General features: G+C 48.2%; 1 protein-coding gene across 4 annotated transcripts in view; it reads right to left on the bottom strand.

The window, feature by feature from the left end:
- Positions 1-2,656: 2,656 nt before the first annotated feature.
- CSMD2 (CUB and Sushi multiple domains 2) overlaps positions 2,657-21,585 on the bottom strand; it is a 640,139-nt gene continuing 621,210 nt past the window's right edge. For 3 of the 4 annotated variants that reach the window (XM_019547773.1, XM_019547775.1, XM_019547774.1), the window contains 9 exons: positions 20,768-20,879; positions 18,398-18,577; positions 17,698-17,763; positions 16,805-16,966; positions 15,939-16,051; positions 14,124-14,211; positions 8,700-8,838; positions 7,086-7,263; positions 2,657-5,968 (listed from right to left, as the gene is read on the bottom strand). In XM_019547773.1, the coding sequence (XP_019403318.1) occupies positions 7,104-7,263; positions 8,700-8,838; positions 14,124-14,211; positions 15,939-16,051; positions 16,805-16,966; positions 17,698-17,763; positions 18,398-18,577; positions 20,768-20,879 (1,020 nt within the window). In that variant the 3' untranslated portion in view covers positions 2,657-5,968; positions 7,086-7,103. Of the gene's footprint in view, positions 5,969-7,085; positions 7,264-8,699; positions 8,839-14,123; positions 14,212-15,938; positions 16,052-16,804; positions 16,967-17,697; positions 17,764-17,984; positions 18,578-20,767; positions 20,880-21,585 lie in introns of those variants that run through there. The other variant, XM_019547776.1, reaches the window with a different exon arrangement.

The raw sequence follows: 21,585 nt of genomic DNA, 5'->3' as shown, positions 1-21,585 counted from the left end.
ACCCCAAAACCAAGTTTCTTTGTCAGTCAAACAACAGTCCAGCTACCAAAATAAAGCCAGGGTGACAGTGTTTGTTCACCAAGCTATAGTCGCTACCAGCCCAGCCTCTGACTTCTTTACTATTCATTCCATCCAGGAAGAGCGCGTACCAACTGCTGAGACTTCCTCAGCCTGACAAAGGGTTTTTAAACCCAAAAGCTTGCTAAAATGTTTTTTTTCCAATTATTTAAGTTGGTCTAATAAAAGATATCAGACTGACCCAAAGAACCTTGTCTGCTGTTTGCAAAGCACTTTCAGGCTCCCAGCACAATTTAAGGTAGATAAGGGTCATTTCACTTGCTTTAAAATGCAGTCATGTCTGAGGTAAGAGGGCACAGCAATGCTACCCTAATGGTTTAGGACGGGGGCAGGCAATTATTTCAGGCAGAGGGTCATATGACAGGCAGCCAGGAGCAGATAAATGTTAAATCTTCTAAATTTTTAAGGGCCCCACGGGCTGGATAGAATGGGCTGGTGGGCTGCATCTGCCCGCATTTTGCCCACCCCTGGTTTAGGACCAATGTATCCAGAAGAGACTATGGGTATAACAGAGGCGGGGAAGAAAGTGACTGTATTGTAATATGGCCAGAAGACAGGCTACCAGCTGCTGATGTCTCACTGTGTGCTCTGGGACTCTGAACCAGCATGAGCTGTTGGCTCCTATTCTCCTCTTAAAACAGAAGTGCTGCTCTACCTCGCTCCATGCATGGGGCCACCTCTGGAGTCGGTCACTGCTGAGCCAGCCCGTGGCCTCATCATATTTTCCCTGGCACCGTGAGTCACATGTCTGAGCACAGCAAGTGCACAACACTACCTTTCAGGTGAGGGAGCATTTTGTACCAGCAACAGCTTTACACGGGGCTAAATGAGGCCACCAGCAGCAAGCAAGAGGCTAGTGGGCTCTGCAGATAAGCAGTTTCTATGAGGTTAAAGCCTGACCCTGCTTAGCTTCCGAAACCCAACCACCTGGTGCCTATCAAGAGATGCCCTACTTACTTGGCCCCTCTCGCCCCTGCTGGTATCACCTTTTGCAAGCTGTTTACCCTCTGCTCTTGTAGTCATATTCAGAGGTTTTCCTAGTATCCACCATGCCCACAGGAGCCAGTGGGCACTGTGAATGCTCAGCACCCAAAGAAAGTTCAACCCTGCAGGTGGCCGTGCTGGTGTCAAGGTGACCTCTTCCTTCCCTGATGTTTTTGCAGGTGAAGAACATCTGTCCCCACTCAAATGCATATGGTTTTTCAAAGCTCTCATCAGGTAGCAAAACTCATTAGCACCTGGCTTGCCGGATCTTTTTGCACAAGTAGGACATTCAAAGGTAACCAGTAATTGCTTAACCAGATGATAATGCACCTCTGAAAGCAAAGGGAGAAGTCCTTGAAATGTGTCTCGTGTCTGGAGAAATAACTGATCTTGGAAATTTAATTTAGGTTTTGATCTCTCCTCCGTGCCTGCCTTATGTTGCCTTTTTTCCCCTCTCCTTCTGCTGACCAAACTCCATGCCACAGGTTTTGCAGGGCGGTGGGGGAATGCAGGTCTGTCTGTGTTGTGGGGGGAAAAGGTTGGCGAGCCACACGCACACACTCACACTCTCTCAACGCAGGCCAGGAAGCTCAGACTGAATCCAGATTAGAGACGGCTTTGTAAGGCCTCCAGATGTTCATCAGCAGTAGTGGGGAGGAGGGAGGAGGGAGCCTGGCCTTGTCTGCTTCCTCCGTCACTTTGCTCCGGTTGTACTTTTGGTGGTGACTGTGGTCCTGGCTACCTGGAGGCTAATGGCATGTGCAAAGGCTGAGCAGAGCCAGTGATTGCAAAAGGTGCTATCTTGCCATCTTCCTCGTCTCCTCCTAGGGGAGCTTGACCCTGACGCTCTCATTTTAAGTACTCTTGCCTAATAACAGCCTTGCCCAACTGCACCAGTCATTAAAATTGAGGGCTAGGAAAGTGGAGGTCAGCAGGCATTGGCAAGCAAGGTGTCTTGCACTAACTTTTTCCTCCACCCAACCTGAAGCATTCACTCTTCCTCTTCTGCGCTGCAGCCCTGCCAGTCTGTGACTGCACTGCTGCCCTGGTCCTGGGGTATGTCCTGATCTTGGGGATGTATGTCCTGGTCCTGGGGGATGTGCCAATCTGCCTGCACACCTTGATGCTTCTTGAAGCCTTCCCTGCAGTGCCAGTCCTCCAGCTTTTCTCCAGTAGCTTTGCCCATATACTTTATTCTTAGCCAGTGCCATAACTAGGGTGGGGTGAATAGTGAAACCACCCCACACACAGATTTAACAGGGTAGGGGGTGTAAAAAAAAGACTGCAACCAGAAGCAGCCACTACCCCCGTGTCCTGGGCCCCCAACTACATCCCTATGCTGCTGGTCCTAGGTTCAGGTACAGTGCTAGGCCAGGTACAAATTGCATGGTGGAAAAGAGCAAAGACTTAATGTAGCAGCGACTGCAGTCTCCACCCGTCAGGCCATAGAGAGCTCTGAGGACCGACGGCCCCCAACCCTGCGTGTTCAGAAGCTCTGTGCAGGACATGAGTGGAGGCTGCTCTTTGCAGAGATGCATGCAGTGATCTTTGGAAACATGAAAAAAATGCCAGAAAAAAAATGTAAGAAAAGCAATGCAAAAATTTATATTTTATTTTAATTCAAAAATTTAAAATAGCTTTCAAATTCCGTAAAGTATGCCCGGACACAATGAGGAGCCTCATATACAGAGACAGATAAATTAAATTGTATATACTGCAGACAAGCCGAGTGTATGTATAGATTACATATTTACAAGTTTTATGTAAACCATATTTATACATTTTATTACATTTACAAAAAAAAAAAAGCTGATCTTCCACTACTCTTTACTACAATAATGAAAAAAAAATTTACATTGTGTCTTTTTTTTTTTTTAACTGTACAAACTTTTGCTTCATAAAAATATATCTCTGTACAAAAGGTTGGGTTTTCTCTTTTCTATTTTTTATTAATTTTTGTTCTTTTTTCTTTTTTTTTCCCCCTCTCTTTTTTTTTTTTTTTAAACACAATGCAAGTTCGATGAGCACAAGAATGAGAAGTCGCGGCTCGTGACCTGGCCAGCTTGCAAAAAAATGGGGCGATACCACCCTTTTTCTGCTGTCCGAGCAACAAGGGAAAGTGGTATGTAATTGGTCGAAAGCAGCAAATGTTTAAATAAAGCCACAGTTCATTTTGCTTTGCAAGTAAAAGAAACTGGGTGCATTTTATACACCTCCACTCGCGTACACACACAGTTTCTCTCTCTCTAACACACATGGCAACCTGGTGCTATTGCGTTAATTTGCATGAGATTCAGGAAGGTCCAGAAGTAGGATGTAGGATCCCTAATTATTTAACGAGTCGAGCTTTGCGTGTGCATGCGGTGCTGCCCTCTGCTGGGTACAACCTGAACACCTGGGGATGTCAAACTATTATTTGCAGCGGGCAAAGATCCTCTTTTAGCTCAAGTCGCAGCAGGGGCGAGACACTGAGAAGAAAAGGAGCTGAGCTCCACTCCTGCGAGGTTTTGAATAGCTGTGGCTTAACGGCACGTGTTAAGGCAAAGACGGCTGCCAGCACGGTATAGAGACTCGAGTGCAAAAGAATACCACCTTGCTCTCTCCTAAATCTTCCTAGCAGAGGAGCCCAGTCCTCCTGCTGCATCTGGGGACTCCAGGTAGGAATGGGAAGGCAGCTGGTGCAAGGAGGCAGGGCTCGCCTTTGGTCCCAGGAGAACTAGAAAGGGGCTGGAGCCTGGGCTTCAAGCTTGAAGGCAGAGGCCAGTTGCCCATTTCCAGGCAAAGCAAAAATCCAGGCACCACCCCTGATCTTGGTTGCATCTGTGCAAACTGGATGCAACTCCCTTAATTTCACAGGAGTTGTTCCGGAGTGACAGGTAACTAGGAGGGAGGCAGCTGGCCCTGGGACTATGATGGGGAAGGGTGCAACACCTCGCTCATGTGCCAGGGGGGCCTTTTCTGATGTATTTTATCTATACTGCCTTGCTCTGGGACCCAGACCCCTTCTGGCTCCAAGGGGAGAGGAACTTACCCTCACGCACTTCAAGCCATATGAGGAAGGGGAACTTCTCTTGCCCCCCGCTAGACCTTGACAGTGACCCTGATGTGGCATGGGCTGGTACTAGTGCCGTGCTGCAGTCAGCAGGGTACCACCACCCCAAGTTTGGAAATGAGCACGGCATGCGTGGTCCCTTCCTGCTGGCCAGAGGATGAAAGTCTTGGTTTTGTATACACACCTGCCTCTACGCCCCTCAGCTCTGTCGGGACTCATCGTTTCTCATCTGGGGAGTGGAAGTGGCATTTTTTTAGCAGGCTGGCTGCGCAGCAAACAGGCTGTAGGATGCTGCTGATTGTAAGACAGCTGTCTGAACAACAGAGAGAAATCAAAATATGTACATCTACAGTCATGGGGAAAAGCAAAGGCAAAAGAATTAGCTCATAGTTGTAATTAGACAAAACTTAAGCCAATATGAGGCTGGGAAAGCAGCCGTCTGCAAACAAACCTGCAAATCACACGGTGGTTTTTTTGTTTTGTGTTTTTCCTTTTCCAGTTTTTGTTTCCCCTTTAAATCTTAAGCAACAAAAAGCCGCTTCGTTCCACAAATACCGGTCAAAGCCTGCTGCGTTTCGGATGCACCTGGCTCCTGACGTGATACAACAGCACAGTTGCCTTCTCTGACTCCAGCCCTGTCTGAGAGCGAGCTGCTCAGAGCAAACAGAATTAAATCCTAAATCAACAAAGGAAGCTTTTCCCTTTATTAGAGCGGGTTAGTATCATCGCAAAGGCATCATTCTTTTAAGGGGACAAAAAATGTCAAGTGGCCTTATCTGCTCTCATTAAGGTGAAACCAACCTTCCAGCCCCTGGGGAAATATAGTGAGCAGCTTGGTAGAAAAATTAAAACTTTTATTGCATTGCCATTTGGAGGATCAATATGGAAAGGGCAAAGGCTTTTTGAGCTCGCTAGGGGGAAAATGATTGGTGTCGGAGGGGTTATTTCTAAAGACTTTTCCTACCTTCCCCTCCCAGCCTGGCCTCCGTATCTCCCTTCTTTCAGATGCTTGTGGAAGTTGCTGCCCAAGGTGAGCAATGGCCAGCTGCTGGGAGAGGGGGGCAGAGAGCGAGAAAGGCAGCCACCGGTTCAGAGACTGGTAACGTATTGGTCCCAAGATGACCTGCGAGCTTTCCAAGGAAAGGACGTTGAAATGAGTAAGCACAGCAGAAGAAAAGCAAGAGAGCTGCTGGGGGAAATAAAACAAACAGCACCTTTAAAGATTTCACTTCTCTCCAACAACCGAGCGAGGAAACAAACTAAAAATCTTGCCCACCATGCAACGAAAAAGACGACTTAAGCGAGCAGAGCTCTGCTGTTTCAGTTAAACCCCAGAGGCTTTTAGTTCAGTGCCGCCCGCGTCGGCCCCTCTGCCTTCTGGGCTCGTCCCCAAAGCGCTGGTTTGACACGAGCATCCTGCGACACACCTGGCACTGCCCTCTGCTAGGAAAGACCTCCTTAGGCTTTAACTGGAACGAGCAGCGGGTCAGAGACGGATTCAGGAGATCACCTTGCTCTGTAAAGGTCTGCAGCTGGGCAGCATCCGAGCAGCGAAAGAGAAGATCTTGAAGTCGGCCAGGAGCAGCTCAGCGGGCGAGAGGGTAGGAAAGGAAAGGCTCTCCCAAGCTACGCTGGAGGAGACACTTTGGTTGGCTTGATTATCTGCTGCAAGATGTGGTGGGTGGGGAAGAAGGTGAAGATGGACGGCAGCCCTGCGGTCTCTCCCCAAAGTAACTCAGCAGTCCAACTAAGCAGCAAAATTCTCCACAGCCAGGGTTGGGAGAGGGGAGGTCATGGATGAAGACTAACGAGGTGACACACAATCGTCAACAGGACACCCGCCCCTGGACAATTCTGGGACAGTTGGGGAGGAAAGGAGACAGACGGAGGAAAAGTTACTACACACGCACAAACCAGAGACCACTCCTTAGTCCAAGTCCACACAAGAAACCAGGAATGATTGTTAGGGATGTGAATTTTTCCCCTCCCTTTGGTCATCTCTTTGGCCAACCCTGCTAGCACAGACACAGTCTGCACTGGCAGGGGCCGGGAAGCAGTTTTGCTGGAATAGCTTATTTTGCACCGTGAACCGCTCTGAACCGTACTGACAAAAATGCTGGGTTTTCTTCCCAGTACGTTTTGCACTTGGAGGGTTATCTGCTTCAGTACACTTTTCTAGTGTGGACCTGCCTCAGGGATTTCTGCGGTCTCCTTTACCAAAAATGCGAGTGCCTCACACTCCTCAGTGCACTCATCTTCCCCCACGCTCCAGCAAGGCAAAGAAGAAAATGACTGTGCCCATTTTACAGAGCGGGAGCTGAGGCAATGACGTGGGAAGTGACTTACAGACAGAGAAGACATCTGAAGAAGACCTCTGATCTCACCGCACGGTGAGTTTTTCCTACCAGGCATCATGTCTCATTTAATTCAATGGAAGACAAGTTTTGAGTTTTGGGCTCAGGGAGATTTTCCCATCGAGGGACTGGTCTCCCTGCAGGGGGACGGGACACGAAGGAATATAAGGATGAGGGGGCAGCTTGTTACGGATATTGAAGTCTCAACGTCTTATCTCCAGGGTGAGCATGGGTGTGGCAGACTGACCAGCAAGAAATGCTGATTAAAAGTACCAGGCAACTTGGTGCTGGCATGGAAATGCTTTCACAGGCCAACTATAAATCTCTTCACAGAGGCCTTAGGGCCCACTGCCTCTTCACAGAGGCCTTAGGGCCCACTGCCTCTTCCAATCCAGCTAGCAGGATGGGACTTCAATGAACTAAAAACAAGGCCCCTGGTGACTGCACGCATGCATCAGGCCAGGGACAGATGCGTCGAGTAGACTGCGGTCAACTCGAGAGACCCTATTTCTAAGAAGATCGGTGCTTTATTGGTTCTCACTGTAGCCAGGTAGGGTCCCCGAGCTAGAGAGAACAACAGATGGGTTTAGATGGCGCCCTGCTTTTCTCCAACTCACCGCGCGAGGGGACAGGTGCTATACCGCCGTGCACACGGTGCTGACTGTGAACTCTGCCTCGTTGGCCATGATGTCCGTGGGCTGCAGGTTCCGGTCGTACATGGGGTTTTCAAACGTCGCTCGGACGCTGGTGTTTTCATGGCCGGCATAGCCGTTGAATGGTACTTTGGGTCTTCTCCTGCAGGGTGCCACAAAAAGAAACCAGAGAGGTTTTGGGGACTCCTTTTGCAGCATATGTCAGGGGACGGTTTCACCCAGCTCTGAGGCTGAAGGCAACGGTATGGGAAGGTCTAACGAATTAGCTACAAGGAGAGACGGGTGTGCCGATGTGAGGCTGCCTTGTTGCATCAAGGTCAACCTTCTCGGTGGCTCCACAACAGCATTAAGCAGAGGAGGAAGGCAACGATTTCAGAATATTTTGGGCCCAACGATCAGCTGGTGCAAATTAGTGCAATTCCCTTGATTTGCATTAAACGATGATCACCTCTAGCAGGTGAGGATCCTGCCCAGAATCACTAGCAGTAAGAGGAAACTGCAAAAGGTGTTGCGCTTGGATTGGGAAGCAATCCCACTGCCTGCTTAGAAGTGAAACAAGGCCAAATTCACCTCCTTCCTCCCCACACCCCCTTCAAGCATTTTGTTCATTTTAAGGCACTGGGGCCACAGGAAATGGCACAGGACCAGAGACCAAAAAATGGGCAGGATGAGGTATGTTGCAGGACCTCAGAGCATGTTACGTAGGGGTCTAATCCCGAAAGGTGCCAAGAAACTGGCTTTTCGGGTAACTCAGCTGCTACTTTTAATTAGGCCATTCAGGCCAAATGTTCACAAGAAGCCAGGCCAGATTTTGAAATGTTCGCTCAAAGGAGTGAATTGCACACACAGCTTGAACTGAACACATTAGGGTGAACAGCACTAGAAGGAGGGCATTCATTTTTCTCAGTCTGCGTAAAGCAGCTAACCGTGATCCATTCACCAGCAAATTGGAAATCTCACCCTAAACCTAAAAGCACCAAGGCATTTAGGAACATGAATCCAACTGACAGTCTCAGATCGGTGCTCCGAAACCCCCCCTAGATGCTTCTAAAAATCATCTTAACTTTCACATGGAAGCAGGATCCAGAGTTCTCAGCAGTATCCTTAGCATTTGTCACCCTGGCCCAGACCTTGTGGCCAACAGCACCCTGAACCCATGACTGTTGTGACCAATGTAGAAGACGTTTCAAAGCACAGTAACACTTTCCACCATAACACAGAAACCACAAGAAAAAAGTCTCTTTGCTATAGCTGCAGAATCAACTTAAACTCTGTAGCATGAGATTTGCTTTTCCTTATCGCACCTGGCATTGCTACAAATCTTATTAGCAGTCATAAAATTACCCAGACCTTTAAAAAAAAAAAAAAACCAACCCCACTCCAGTATTTCCTTACCTTGCAAACCAAATCAGAAAGCAGAACTATCAGGAAGTCTCTGAAGCCAAGCTTGCAAATATGAATATTTCCAACACGACCCAGCTTCTTTCAATCCCATTTTCTCTGTACACTGCTCCTTGCAACCCAGCAACGACTGCATTATTATTTTTTTTTTTATATTGCCTCACTCCTGAAACCTACCTGTGTTTGTAGAGATAAAGCACGAACCCTGCAATAATCAGGGCTATGAAAGGCACAAGAATGGCGGCTGCCACGGAGCTGCTGTTTGATGCAAAATGATGCCCTATCGATTCCGGATCGTTTTCAATCATGCTGATGTCTGCAATGCAAGAGAAGTAAATAGGTTTAAACCACTGCTGCTAAGGTATGGGGCTTCCTCGGCTTCATGTTACCTCCTTGGTGAGTGAACAGGTTAGCTACAAGACTCAGAGGACAGTAAAGGGGACCCTCCGATTCACATGCAGGCCAGACTGAAGATACAGCTGAGCAGGCTGCTGAGCCCAGGACTCCTCATTTATTCAATGGTAAAAAAGAAGAGAAAGGGAAAAAGAAACCCAGCAGAGATGCAAGTAGATTAGAAATATTAACACCCCAGTGCTCAGGATCTGAAGCTTTAAAGGTGAGCCAAATGAGAGATTTTCCAAGGCAGGAGTGCCAGACACGATACTCCCAATCGAGGCCACAGGAGGGCTAGGGGTAAGGATTTCAGAGACTTAAGGGTGGCAACAGGCATAGCCTGATATCTCATTTATGCTGCCACAAAAATGTTTTATGGAGGCACAAATAGACACCCCTATTCTTTGTCATGCCACATCACAGGAAAATCAGCGGTTCAGCAAAAGGTAGTAACAGGCTTCGGGGTAGATGCCCGTTAGCTGTGTGGTGGAAGAGTACAGGCAGCCTGAGTGGCCCACGCTCTCCAGCCACGCTGGCCAGGTGCTCTGGGAGCTTAAGGGCCCCCCAAACTCTGGAGCTCCTGCTTGGCTTTCCCTGCTCACCCAGACTCATCCCTGTGATTGTGGCGGATGGGTCTGGGTGAGCAGAGTGGCCTCCAGAAATGACACCATCGCCCCTTGTCCCACGCCATCAAGGGCGAAACAAAGAGCCACGTGTTTCACCCAGTGAAGAGGAACAGCCGTTCCTCGACACATCGCTGTACAGCTGATCCGCTTCATTTGGCGACATCTCTTTCTAGGCTCAGTCTCATTTTCAAAAGCAACTCTTAAGACCCTGAATCCCATTGACTACTTTGGACCCCAAAAGCCTGTTTGAAAAATGAGACTCAGGCATTTAGACTACCACCCATTTAAACAAACAAAAACCATTCCTCATTTCACAGCAAGGCTGTTTGCGTAGGTGCTAACATTGATCACGCAGGCTTGTGGGATGCCCGGCCCATCACAGCTTGGCACATCCTGGACCATCATGGTAACACTATCACACAGGCTTGAAATTTTCAGCCTACCCCATTCAGCAGGATCATCCCTGGTTCTCAGATGACTTCAGACGTTAGTTACTTAGGCCGCGTCTACCTGTATTGTTCTCCACCGGACTGATCGCACCCCAAGCGAAACGCTACATGAATGTGGCTACGCTGCTCTGGTCGCTGTGCGAAGCGAGCGGCAGCACCTCTGCCCCACGCTGCGTAGACACAACGCGACAGCGTCTGAGCTCCCTGCAGTCGTTACAGGATTTGTGCTCTCAGCATGCCCAGCAAGTGCAGTGGGGACTATTCACTCCATTGTACCAATGGAGAAGGGAGGCATGGAGAAGTTAAAGCACAGATCCTGCCACGGGATTTTGATCCCAAATGTCTATTGTTAGATGCTTCAATATCTTGGAGGGTTTGGGCCTGAGCAATTTGTAAGGACATGCAGGAAACCTGTGGCTTGATCCCTGGTCTCCCAGGGCCGGACACAGGCATGGGCGAACCAGGCAGCCACCTGAGGGCCAGACAGAAAGGGGACCCCAAAATGGTAATTTAAAAATGATAATGATCATTATCTCTGGCAAAGTGAGGGGCCTGATACTAAAAGTTCACCCAGGGCTGCCAGGAGTCTAGGTACTGCTAATCACTGCCCCCAGGTTTTGGGGCTTAAAGGAATGAAATAGTGCAAAGGACAACATTTGCAAAAGCAACCGGCTTCCAATTTTGGGGGTGAAACCAAGGCACCTTCAAGGGCCCTCCTTTCCTGTGGATGAGGGGAACTTCCCGAGATGTCTCACAGGCCTGCTTCTCCCATCACTCCCAAATACTGATATCTCTCCCGAGCTTTATGGCAGTGACTCCGGGCTGGGGGCCTACGATGCAAGCCGCGTGCAACCCCGTCCTGTTTTAGGAGGAGCTGGCACCCAGCCACTGGGATAAACTGCACAGCTACCAACGTACTCATTTCTAGTTCTGCTGCACATAAAGCCGCGGTGACAATTACAGCGGCTTGTCAGTTTGCTACTCTTTATAAAACAGAAATGGCCAATGCCTCTGGGAGAAGCTTCGAAGAAAAACATCTCGTCGAGAACCAATGCCGCTTCATTACTCTGTTGGCTCCCAGCCACCACCACAGGGCCTGGATGACATGAGCCCCTTTGGTTTATCCGTTTCGAGAGCAATTTTGAGAAGGTCTCTGGACTGGTTGGACCCTAAAGGCAGGCTTCTTTTTTTTTTTTCTGAGGATCTTGCCTTCTGACTCAATTCTGGTTATGGGGTCTTAAAAACGGAGGCTCCGTTAAGTGGAAACAACAGAAGTGAAGAAAACCCTGGATGCGTTAGTCAATCAGGTAGCTCTGAACCAGCACAGCTGTAAAACCCCCCCAGCAAATGCAATCATAGACTATATCAGGCAAGCTACTTCCAGGAGTAGAAATGTCATTGCAGAAGGCACTGGTGACATCTCATCTGCAATATCGCACGTGCTTCTGGCCACCCACGCTCCAGAAAGAGGGATGCAAATGGGAACAGGTGCAGAAGAGAGCTGAGTTGGTCAAGGTAAGGGTTAAGAAGAGGTTAAAGGGACTTGTCTTGTTCAGCCTGGAGAAACAGAAGCTAAGAGGGCATCCAACTGCTCTCTATAAGGCAATCGGGGCGCACGCCTCGGAGGGAGAAGAGCGATTTAAGCTGAACCCCAGCGTGGGCCAGGAATCAACTGGCTGCGCGTATAAAGCCAGCCTGCAAATTAGAAGAAAGCTTCTGCCTGTTGGAGAAGCGAACCCTGGAAGAGTCTCCCAGCGGGAGCAGTGGAAGCCTGATCCATATGTGAAAGGGCCTGCGTCGCACGGGGGCCCGGGATAGCAGGCAGTCGGACTCAGGGACGCAGGGCGGCCCTCCCAGCCCTCTGCTCCTCAGGCTCTGAAAAGGAGTCGTGGGGCTTCACGGCCACAAATCAAATGGCTCTGATTTTCAGAGGGGTTGAGCACTTACAGCTCCCGCTGAAAGCCACAGGATCAGGAGGCACTAGGGTATAATTTTCACAAGTGCCTAAGTGAGTCAGGAGTCATTGAAAGATAATGACACTTGGACACCCGACTCACTCAGATGCTTGTGACGTTTTTTACCCTTTCTCCTTGATGCCTTTTTATTGCAAAATGAGGGCACTTGCCTATCAGCTTCAATACAGACTTAGGCAGCTCAATTTGAAGACTCTGTCCAAGAGGTTTAGTCTTGGACATGGCCAGCTGTGTGCTGGGATATAGAAAATGACCTCTCCCACCCTGCTAAATTGCATGTGATCAACATGCTCTGTCTCAAATGGCTGAGCTGAATTCAATGAGCGATGCATTTCACCCCAGAGGCGGCTGCATTTCAGTGGCAGGGTGAGCAATTCCTTCGTGTGCACGTCTGGTTATAGTAAAGATCTGGCCAAACCACATGGTATAGATGGGATCAAAGCTCCCCATAAAGATAGGATGGTTCAGATCATTGTTTTGCTGTAGGCCCACATCCAGTGCACGGCAGGTGCTCACATGCGGCATGTGAAGCACCCTAGGCATCGACGGGTTGAAAGATATTATATATAAATGCAAGATACTTTTATGTCAGTGTTATTCAGTAAATCCCAGCATCCTTAAAGCTTCACTCAAAGAGCCTTGTGGACACACTACCCCAGCAAGGAGCCTCTGCAAGGGTGATTTGTATTTGGGGGGAATACAAGGGCTATAACAATAAACAAATAGCACATGGCTCTCTTGAGCACTCTTTAAAAAGAAGTAAAGTGCCTGGCTTTAGCGAGAAGGAAATGCAGCATGTCTCCAGTCCCCATCCTGCTCCCTGGGTTCCCACGTTAGTGCTGGTCCACTAGTAATTAGATGACTGTAGACAGATGTGGAAGAGGGGCAGCGGGGCTGCTGCTTATATGGTTGCACAGCATCCTAATGAGACCTTTGGATGGTGTTCTCCAAGCCAGCCTGGCTGTTCATATTCTGGAGAGACCCGTGCTCATTGTCCTCCTTTTACTACAGCATTCGAGCGTATTGGAATCGGTAACTAACTTCCAGCACCCGTTGTGATGCACAATTACCTTTATATAGGTGGGGTGGATATGCTCAGGATCGCATAGCGGGGCAGCGATAGACACAGGTGCCCTGACTGCGAGGCTAGTCCTCTCTCCACTGGACAATGCTCTTTATGCTGCGTCTTTGGGTTTCTGGCTGGCAAAGGAGAATTTTTTCCTGGTTTCCAGTGGCGCCAGGAATCTCATCCCAGGAAATCTCCTGCATCCCTAGCAAGCAGACCTTGTGGGTTGCATATTTCTTTGAGTTCATTACAGATATTTATCTTCTTGCCCTCCCCTGGAATAAAAGCCCTCATCCTCGACTGGTCTCGCTGCTGGAGGGATGCCACAGCTAGGATGCACGTAGGAAATCACTCGAGCTTATCTCTGTCCTGGCTGCAGGAAGGAGGCGGCATCAGTGTCTATATCTCAAACACCCAAATTGGTGAGGACTACTAGGCCAGCTCCCCACCTGGTGTAATTTAGGATGAGGTTACACCCTAACCTCACTTAGCCCATACTAAATCTGTGGAGCGTTAAGCGGCGTTGAAGTTGGACATGCCTTGAGCAGTTGGGCGTTAAGGTTCAATACTTTCTTGCCTGCACAGCTCTGTCTTGCCATTAGAGGGACTGGTGAATAGGGGCATGGCTAGGAGACAGGGCATCTGGGCTCTCTCCCTGCTCAGGGTGTGTGTGTTTGGTGTGGGGGACAGGGGCACAGATACTGGTGCATCCTGGGATGCTGGAGGACTACAGACTACTCACTTGATCTCTTGGAGCAGACTGAAGTTACCCTAACACAAGCTAGGTAGCACAGCCCGCAGCTAACCCTTGCCTGGTATGTCATATCTCGGAGACCCTCAGAGGGCACAGTAAAGAGCTTTAACATGTGCACAGTCACATTTTACGTGCTATTAGTGTGGTCTAAGTGTCATGTGGAACTTCACTTGTAAGTGCAGCTCCAAGGGCGTCGATAGGACTAAGCCAATTGACATCAGCTGGAGGCTTGGCCCGTCCTACTTGAAGAACACACACAAGAATGCTAAAACGCCTGGCGTTTCAAAGCTGTCACCAAAACTCAAGTGATCTGGAATGATAAAATAATAATAAAGCTTACCAAATCTCTGAAGGCCGAACTGCCCAAACCCTTCGCCACGTACAAAGCCCTGGTACACAAAGGTGCCGCTTGAAGACTCGGATGAGACCTGGGATTGTGAAAAGGAAATCATATTTATAAGGGAGTCTGGATCTCCCTCACTTCATTGTATCCTGATGATACAACGCATGGGTGTGGAGGGGAGGGGAAGGAAGGGGGCATATAGAGAACACAGTAAGCAGCAGAGACTTGGGCACAATTACTCACAAAGATCAGCTTAGCAAAATATTTGTGACAAAGACTAATGAGATGCTGGGTTAAAATTAGCAATGTGCCTGTGCACAAACGATGCTCTCCCTTACTCAGCAGATACCCTTTCTGCAAGCAAGGTTAAACTCTGTGCAGTCCCAGGACCATACACCGCTGAAGTCCACTTTAAGCCTGATTTTGAGGGCTTAAGCAAAGCACAGATCTCTTGTGAACTCTAGCCATAGCCACTTGCACTGCTGGCCTCCTGGCTACAACCAACGCTTTGTTCCTTCCGGTCCTGCAGAGCCAACAAAAGCCGGAGTCCGAGCTGCTTTGGGCTTCAAATAGCATCGATACAATTACCAGCCAAAGCTCCAAGCTGCAGAACATTTATTAAGGGCGAGGTGAAGAGATACAGAAAGGGAACCAGCTTGCCTCTCCGATTCCTGAGTCAGCTGTGATCGGGGCTCAAAAGAAAATCCTGAGGCTTTTAAGATAAGCCAGTGAGAAACCTGAAGCCCAGCACTGGCTATCTCTGTAGTTGTATTTCCAGCTTTAACTGTATAGACTGGTACCGTTTAGGGGGACCCAGCCCCATAGCGAGCTCTGTGCCGAGTTCTCTGGCCCGGTAAAGTTTGCGTTTGTGACGTGATTTTGTCCGAACGTGTAGAGTGGCATTAAACAGCCCACCCTTGAGCCTGCTGGAGGAGAAAGCTGTGCCGTAAAACAAGACCAACAAACTCTTGTTTATATGCCGTTCACTGCAGCAGATGAGGTTTAGTGCTTGGCTCCCGACAACGACTTCAGGAGCACGGCAGCAGGATTTTACTCGAGACCCTCCATTAGCCATCTGTTTATGAGCAGAAGTTGCTTCATATCTGCAATCTCTTTGAAGTTTATGCATAGCATTAATTCAGTTTAAATTGCACGAGAAGATGGGCGCATTTTGAAGACGGCGCAGCCACCCAACAGCTTATTAAAAACTCGGCTCCTGCGGGGAGGTGGGGGATATCGATTGTAACAACTAGGGTTTCCATTGCTGACTCAGCAGTGTTAACAGCAGCTAGTGCTCTAACTGGTCAGTCAACAGGCGGCTTCTTGTAGACCCACTTCTGTAGACCTCTGAAAGGAGTATGGACCTCCCGGAGACACGGGGAAGTCAAGTTCAAAAGGAAAGCTTAGCTCTTTTTGGCTGGATGTTGGCGGGACATACAACACTGCACAGGATATAATATTGAATTCATGGAGAGGATTATCTAGAGGATTTAGCTGTTTGAAAGCAGAGAATAATGAGAGACCTATACGACCTCAAGGGGATAGCAGAAAGGCCATTGGGGCAACACTAGTCTACTGCAGTGGCAAAGCGCGTTGCATCCCCTTTTAGCTGCTGGGTTCCCAGAAGACAAGAGCGTGCTCCAAGTGAAATGAGTTACTCCAACTCAAGTGGCAGAGATGTGTGTTGCTAAAAGCTGAACCTTGCTGATAATACCTGGGAGAGGACAAGCAGGTGTTACTTAACCCACAGTTCAGCGCCGGAGAGTTATGTGCGCCACATACATACGCCTGAACTGGTGCTGAAATACTTACGTGCCCGTCTAAAGCCCATTTATCATTCTTGAACTTGTTAACAAAGTTTTCCACCGGGCCTGTTATCTGATAAACCTGGAGCAGGAGGTGGACATCTTCTCTTTTGTAGATACCTGCAAGACAGCACGGGGTGCGAGAGTAACCAGAGATCTGTGGTCTAGCAACCCTGCCTCATGCCCCATTTAAACCCAACCAGTGCAACAAATAGTCCGAGATCCCAACATTTCTGGAGGTTTGCAGTCGCTTTAGCAAGCTCTCTACCTGAACTCAGAGATGCTTAAGCAATAACATTGTCTTCCCAATGCAAGAAACAACTCCTGCACCGTATAAGCATGTCACTGTGAAGTGATAAAACCCGAACAAAAACCACCCCATGGACCCCAGTAGGATAATAGACCATCTGGAGAATGAGGAAAAAAAAATCTGAGCCGTCAGCGCTTAAGCTTTATAACCAGTTCATTAGGAGAAAAACACTGAACAGGGGATAGCGAACAAAGAGGTGTTTACACCATTTTACTTCATTAGCGTTAACTAATTGTGGATCTGTCACTGCAGTAGAAAGGGAATGGAGCTTAATGGGACCGTCTGAGTTCAAGGCCTGGCTTGCAGCTGGAATCCCGCCTCTGCCCTGGGCAAGCAAGGCCAAGTCCAACACTTGGGTCCCTACGAACCTCTCCGAGAAGGGGGGTTTCGGAGCTCTGTGGTTTTGCTGAAGAGCCAGCAGGCGATCAATACGCATTCACAAAACCAAACAATAATTCTCCTCTGCTCATCGGCTCCAGCAGCCACTTTTTGTCAGCAAGCGACTGCACCTGCCAGGGTGAGCACAGATCAGTAGTCGGCACTGCCATTCTCGGTCTGCTTACCTGACACCTGTAGTTTCACACCACTGTGATCTATCAAGGTGGCATTGACTTTACTGGTGGCAGGATCGAAGCTGGTGACAGAGAGCATCGCCGACTGCTTCTTCCCCATGTATTCATAAGAGCCTTTCCACAGGGAATTCTTCGCAAACACATCAGCAGGAACTGGGGACAGCAAGGCAGGGAGGAAGGAGGGTTATTTGAGAAGAGTTGAATGAATTCAGGGCTAGTGCTCTGTTATCACTGGTAATGATTTCATACTGTGAAAGTCTCTGGGGAAGAAAAGAAGGCAAACAACAGACAGATGCGAAGGAATGAATGGTTTTCAGGCTCAGCCAACACACATTTAAAAATGGTCTTTAGGAAAAAATCAAACTGATTTTTTGGGGGGTCTTTTTGTGCAAAGTTTGGAAAGTTGAGTCCAACAAAATGGCATGAGAAATTCTAAGTGCAGCAAGTTAGAAACCAAAGGAAAACCTTGGCAGTAAAAAAAAAGTTCCACGTGGTTTTTTATTTTCAAAATACAAACGTTTATCACTAAAAAAACCCAAACCAGCTCTTGTTTGAAGGAATGCACAGGGCTGGTATTTTCATAGACGCTCAAGGGAGATTCAGCAGAGCTTGGGGGTCTCATCTCCCTTAGGTGTTTATGAGAATAGCAACCCAAGTGTACAGCCACCTCCAAATGCCGCAGAGCGTGTGTCTGTGGTTGTTACCGCCATAGAAGAAAGGCAGGGAGCAGCCTCACTGGCTTCTTACATCTCTGATAGATTTTGGAGCAGAGCCATTGTAAGAGGGTCTGTGGTATCACTTATTACCACTTCGTAATTCCACATTCCTCTTGCTCAGATTACATCTCAACGCCTCCCCTGGAATGAGCGGCCGCACTACAGTACCTGACACTTTTGCAAGGGGTGGATCTCGAGCAGTGCCAACTGGTCTTCCACTAGGTCGAATATCAGCTAGAAAGAAGAAGCAAACCCGCGGCTGATTAATAGGATGGGATGCTGAAATATGGTTAAGTCATTTTCCTTGGGGCAGCTCGTGATAGATGAGTGGGAACTGCTTCCTACTTGCTTCCAAAGCTCAGATATTTGTTACAGTGTAGAAAAGAGCAGCCAGGTATAGAGATATACGCCTCAGACTAGCATTTCTCACCCCTGCAGGTACGGCTACACACCCAAAAAGGATCGTGAGCAGGCCCCCGGGAGCTGGGGGCCTGTTCAGCATCCTCGATTTGCATTTCCACCCTCGACTTGCATTTCTGTGAGAGGCCTGATTCTAGCGGGAATTTCATCAAAGGCTGATACAAGTAATGCACATAATCTCCACTAACTGCTAGTCTCGTGTCTGCAAGCTGCATTTAGCTGGCAGGGCAGATTTTGGCACTCTTTCTCAAGTTCATCTGGAGTTGGATCAGGCCCTACATTATTCATATAAGACTAAGCAAAATGCTGACCAGCACAGCAGCACCACCCCACACACGTGAGGAGACAGCTAATTCCTCTTGGATCATCTCTTTGTGAGATGGGTACCAAGACTAAACCTGAGCCAACACCTCTATTCCCACCCCCCATAGCAACCTGGGGCTCTTACCAAGGCAAATGGGTGGTTTTCCCGTCCAGCTGCCATCTGCTTTGCAGGTCCGATGTTCAGATCCTCCCGTGAGATAGAACCCACTCTGACAAGAGTAGATCAAGGTGTAGCCCAGGGAGGGCAAATCCAGAGCACCTACGTTAGCATGGGACGGGGTCTCTGGCTGCTTACAGTGGTGAGCTGAAAGATGAGCAATGGTCTAGGTTAGAAGCCCTGCCTGGATCCACGTGGAAGGGGCAAATGCCATGGACTTCAGCGAGGTCAAGGTGTTCCCCAGTGAAGTTCCTTCCCGCTCAACACTTTCTGTTGCCTCTCGCTGCGTTTGACATGCTTGCGTGCTACGGGAATCTGACAGGCCAAACCCACTTGCCTCCGTAGTTAGATGACCACTACTTTTTGTAGTATTAAAACGGTTTGGGCATCCCCAGATCCAGCCACAAGTAAAGCTTGTGTGATTCTTCTTGAAATACTTGAAAGTGCACATGGAGCCAGAAAAGTCACTTGGGCTACCATGTAAACTTCCCAATCAAACCCAATCCATTTGTACCTCAGTCAATAGTCTCCTATCAACGGTGCCTCAAACTCTTTCAACTCCCTGACACTTAAGAACTTTTCCCCCAGGTTTCTGTCCTTGCCAGGGGTAAAGAGTCATTGTTCATTGGAACAATGAAGAGTCACTGGAGGACCCGGGACGGCGGAGACAAACCAGCTTTTGCTCCAAAGCAGCCACAAAGGGAGCAAACGACACCGAGCAAGGAGGACCCACATCCATACAGTCCCTTTTCCTGAGCATGACTGTTCTTGAAAGCAAGAACATCTTGTCATCTCCTCTATGCCTTCTTTGGCCTTGTCCCCAACATTAAGTCACCATGTAAACATGCAGATAGATGACTTGCCTGAAGGCAAATCCTGCTTCCTTTGCAGAAGAACATTAAATCATGGTAAGGCTGTAGCTATATCGGCAGTGCTAGACAGCTATTGAGTGATAAAGTCTCTCCTTATTTTGCCTCCCTCAGATGGGCTGCCTGAATAAACCCGCACACCAACCTGTCTGCAGAATCACCGGGGCAAATCCTCAGAAGGGCTGAGTGCTTGTGATTCCCACCGTTGCTCACTACCCTTTTAGTCTGTGTTCCTGTACGGTTCCATCCCGGCCTGTTCAATATACCACCACTTTCCTTGAGGGGTGACTACACAACTTGTAAAGCCAAGAAGCTGTCCCTGATCCTTGCTCTGAGTTCTCCTTTGTGGACCTCACAGCCGTTTTCCAAACCTCAATGAATTTTCAATCCTCTCCCTGATATGTCGTCATCATCATCATCATCATCATCATCCTCATACCATTTAAAGATAGTAAAACTAAGTTACAGACAGTCTCAGTGACCTACTCAAGGTAGCACAGAGCACAAATGGCAAAGGCGCTAATCACTGTGTTTTAGTCTTCAGTGTGTGACCAGCAACTGCACCTAATATTACCCCTGCAAACTGCACTGAAGTAGGAAGATTTATGAAAAACCAAGAGATGACAACTTAGCATTTCTCACTGTCACAGGTCAGCTGCAGGCACATCTTTGTTTCAATTCTTGTGAGCACCAGCCTACTACCACTTACAGCTGTATTTGCTGCTTTATACCTACAATCTTCCTATCCAGGAGTCAGGGAATCTAATTACAAAAGTAAGTTACAGAGAATCGCTGTTCCCTTCCAGCGCAGTGGAGCAGTATATGGGCAGCTTTGATTCTGCATGTCAAGGATTTTAAATGACTCGCAACCAATTCAGCTATGTTAGGCAAGTCCATCTTGGACTGGGGACAGCAAATGGGAAAATTATTCACTGAAGAAGGCAAAGAACAGATGCAAATACAACCTAGCAGAAAAGGAGAGGACCCTGAGGCTGAGATTTAACTCATGCTGGGGCATGATGAATTTCCCGGTCCTTTAGGAGCCTACCAGAGTGGTGAGCTGTGGTATGTAGATACTTTCTTTGAGCTGGGGAATCCCACACCTTTCAAAGCAGGAGGAAAATAATCTACTCTACAGGTCTTTTGGCTGAACTGGTTCATGAAAACTGAGATTTTTTTTTTTGGTCATGACTATAACATCATCGGGGTGTACAAAGTGTGCCACAAAGAAAGCCCCACCACAATGCAAGGTCAAGAGCTTTCTCTAAAGGGGGGGGATAAAAAATCAAGCTGGCTGCCAATGAGATCTAGTGTGTCCACATCAACAAAGAAGTGGCAGTGTGGTCCCCTTTGGCTCCGTGATATTTTGAGACTCCCTCTTTTCAAATCTCTCACTGGAGCAGCCAGGGATTCACGTTGTAAAGCAAAGGAGCAGGGCGAGAGACAGGGCTCCCCCTCCAACACTTACGGACACAGTCGGGCTGCGCTCCGCTCCACGTCAGGTTGGGGAGACACGTTCTGGTGGTGGATCCTTGGAGCAGGTAACCCTTCTGGCACTTGAAGAATATAATGCTTCCCACCTATCGCAGAGGAAGTCAGTGTCATGCGAAAATTACATTTTTTTTTTTAAGTGCTATGCTGCCAATCCCAGGGCATTTGAAACCTTTGAGATACCTTCATTATTGCTTAACTGTTCATACAGCTGTGTAAATTGCAATGGGGAGTGTGGTTTGTATGTCATGTATTTGCCCCCAAACTGGCATCTCTGCAAGATGAGTCCTAAAGGCGGTTGAAATGTTTCAAAACTGGAATCACGTTTCTCACCAAAAGGATGCATTTTGCCTCCAAAATAATCCAGGGATAGAATTGCATTAGCATGCATGTCCAGTTCTTTACCTGCTTTTGCATTAGCTGTTCGAGGTGCTCCCGCAGGCCCCAACAGGATCAGGGCCCTGTTTTGGTAGGAGCCATACCAATGCCCAAGAAATCATTATTCTCCTCTCAAGGAACAATTATTACGTTCAATCTTCTCAGACATATTTAGACAGACATTCAAAATAAAGAATACTGCTACCCATGGGAAACATCTGTTACTTATAATATAAAGGTCATCGTGGGCTTGGGAATCTGAAAAGTGTACTAGGAATGTAACCGGGCTGGTCAGATTCACTTTCTGTTTCTCAGAGACTATCAGCATGATGCTACTTTATTTAGGTCTCCATCATGGTAAAAAATGTTCCCATTTAAAAAAGCAAATGTGGCACACACACACACAAGCATTCTTGA

The sequence above is a fragment of the Crocodylus porosus genome, unplaced genomic scaffold (assembly GCF_001723895.1).
Source record: "Crocodylus porosus isolate Cpor-Errol unplaced genomic scaffold, CroPor_comp1, whole genome shotgun sequence".
In the NCBI taxonomy this organism is placed as follows: Eukaryota; Metazoa; Chordata; order Crocodylia; family Crocodylidae; genus Crocodylus; species Crocodylus porosus.
This window is presented reverse-complemented; position numbering and strand designations above follow the sequence as displayed.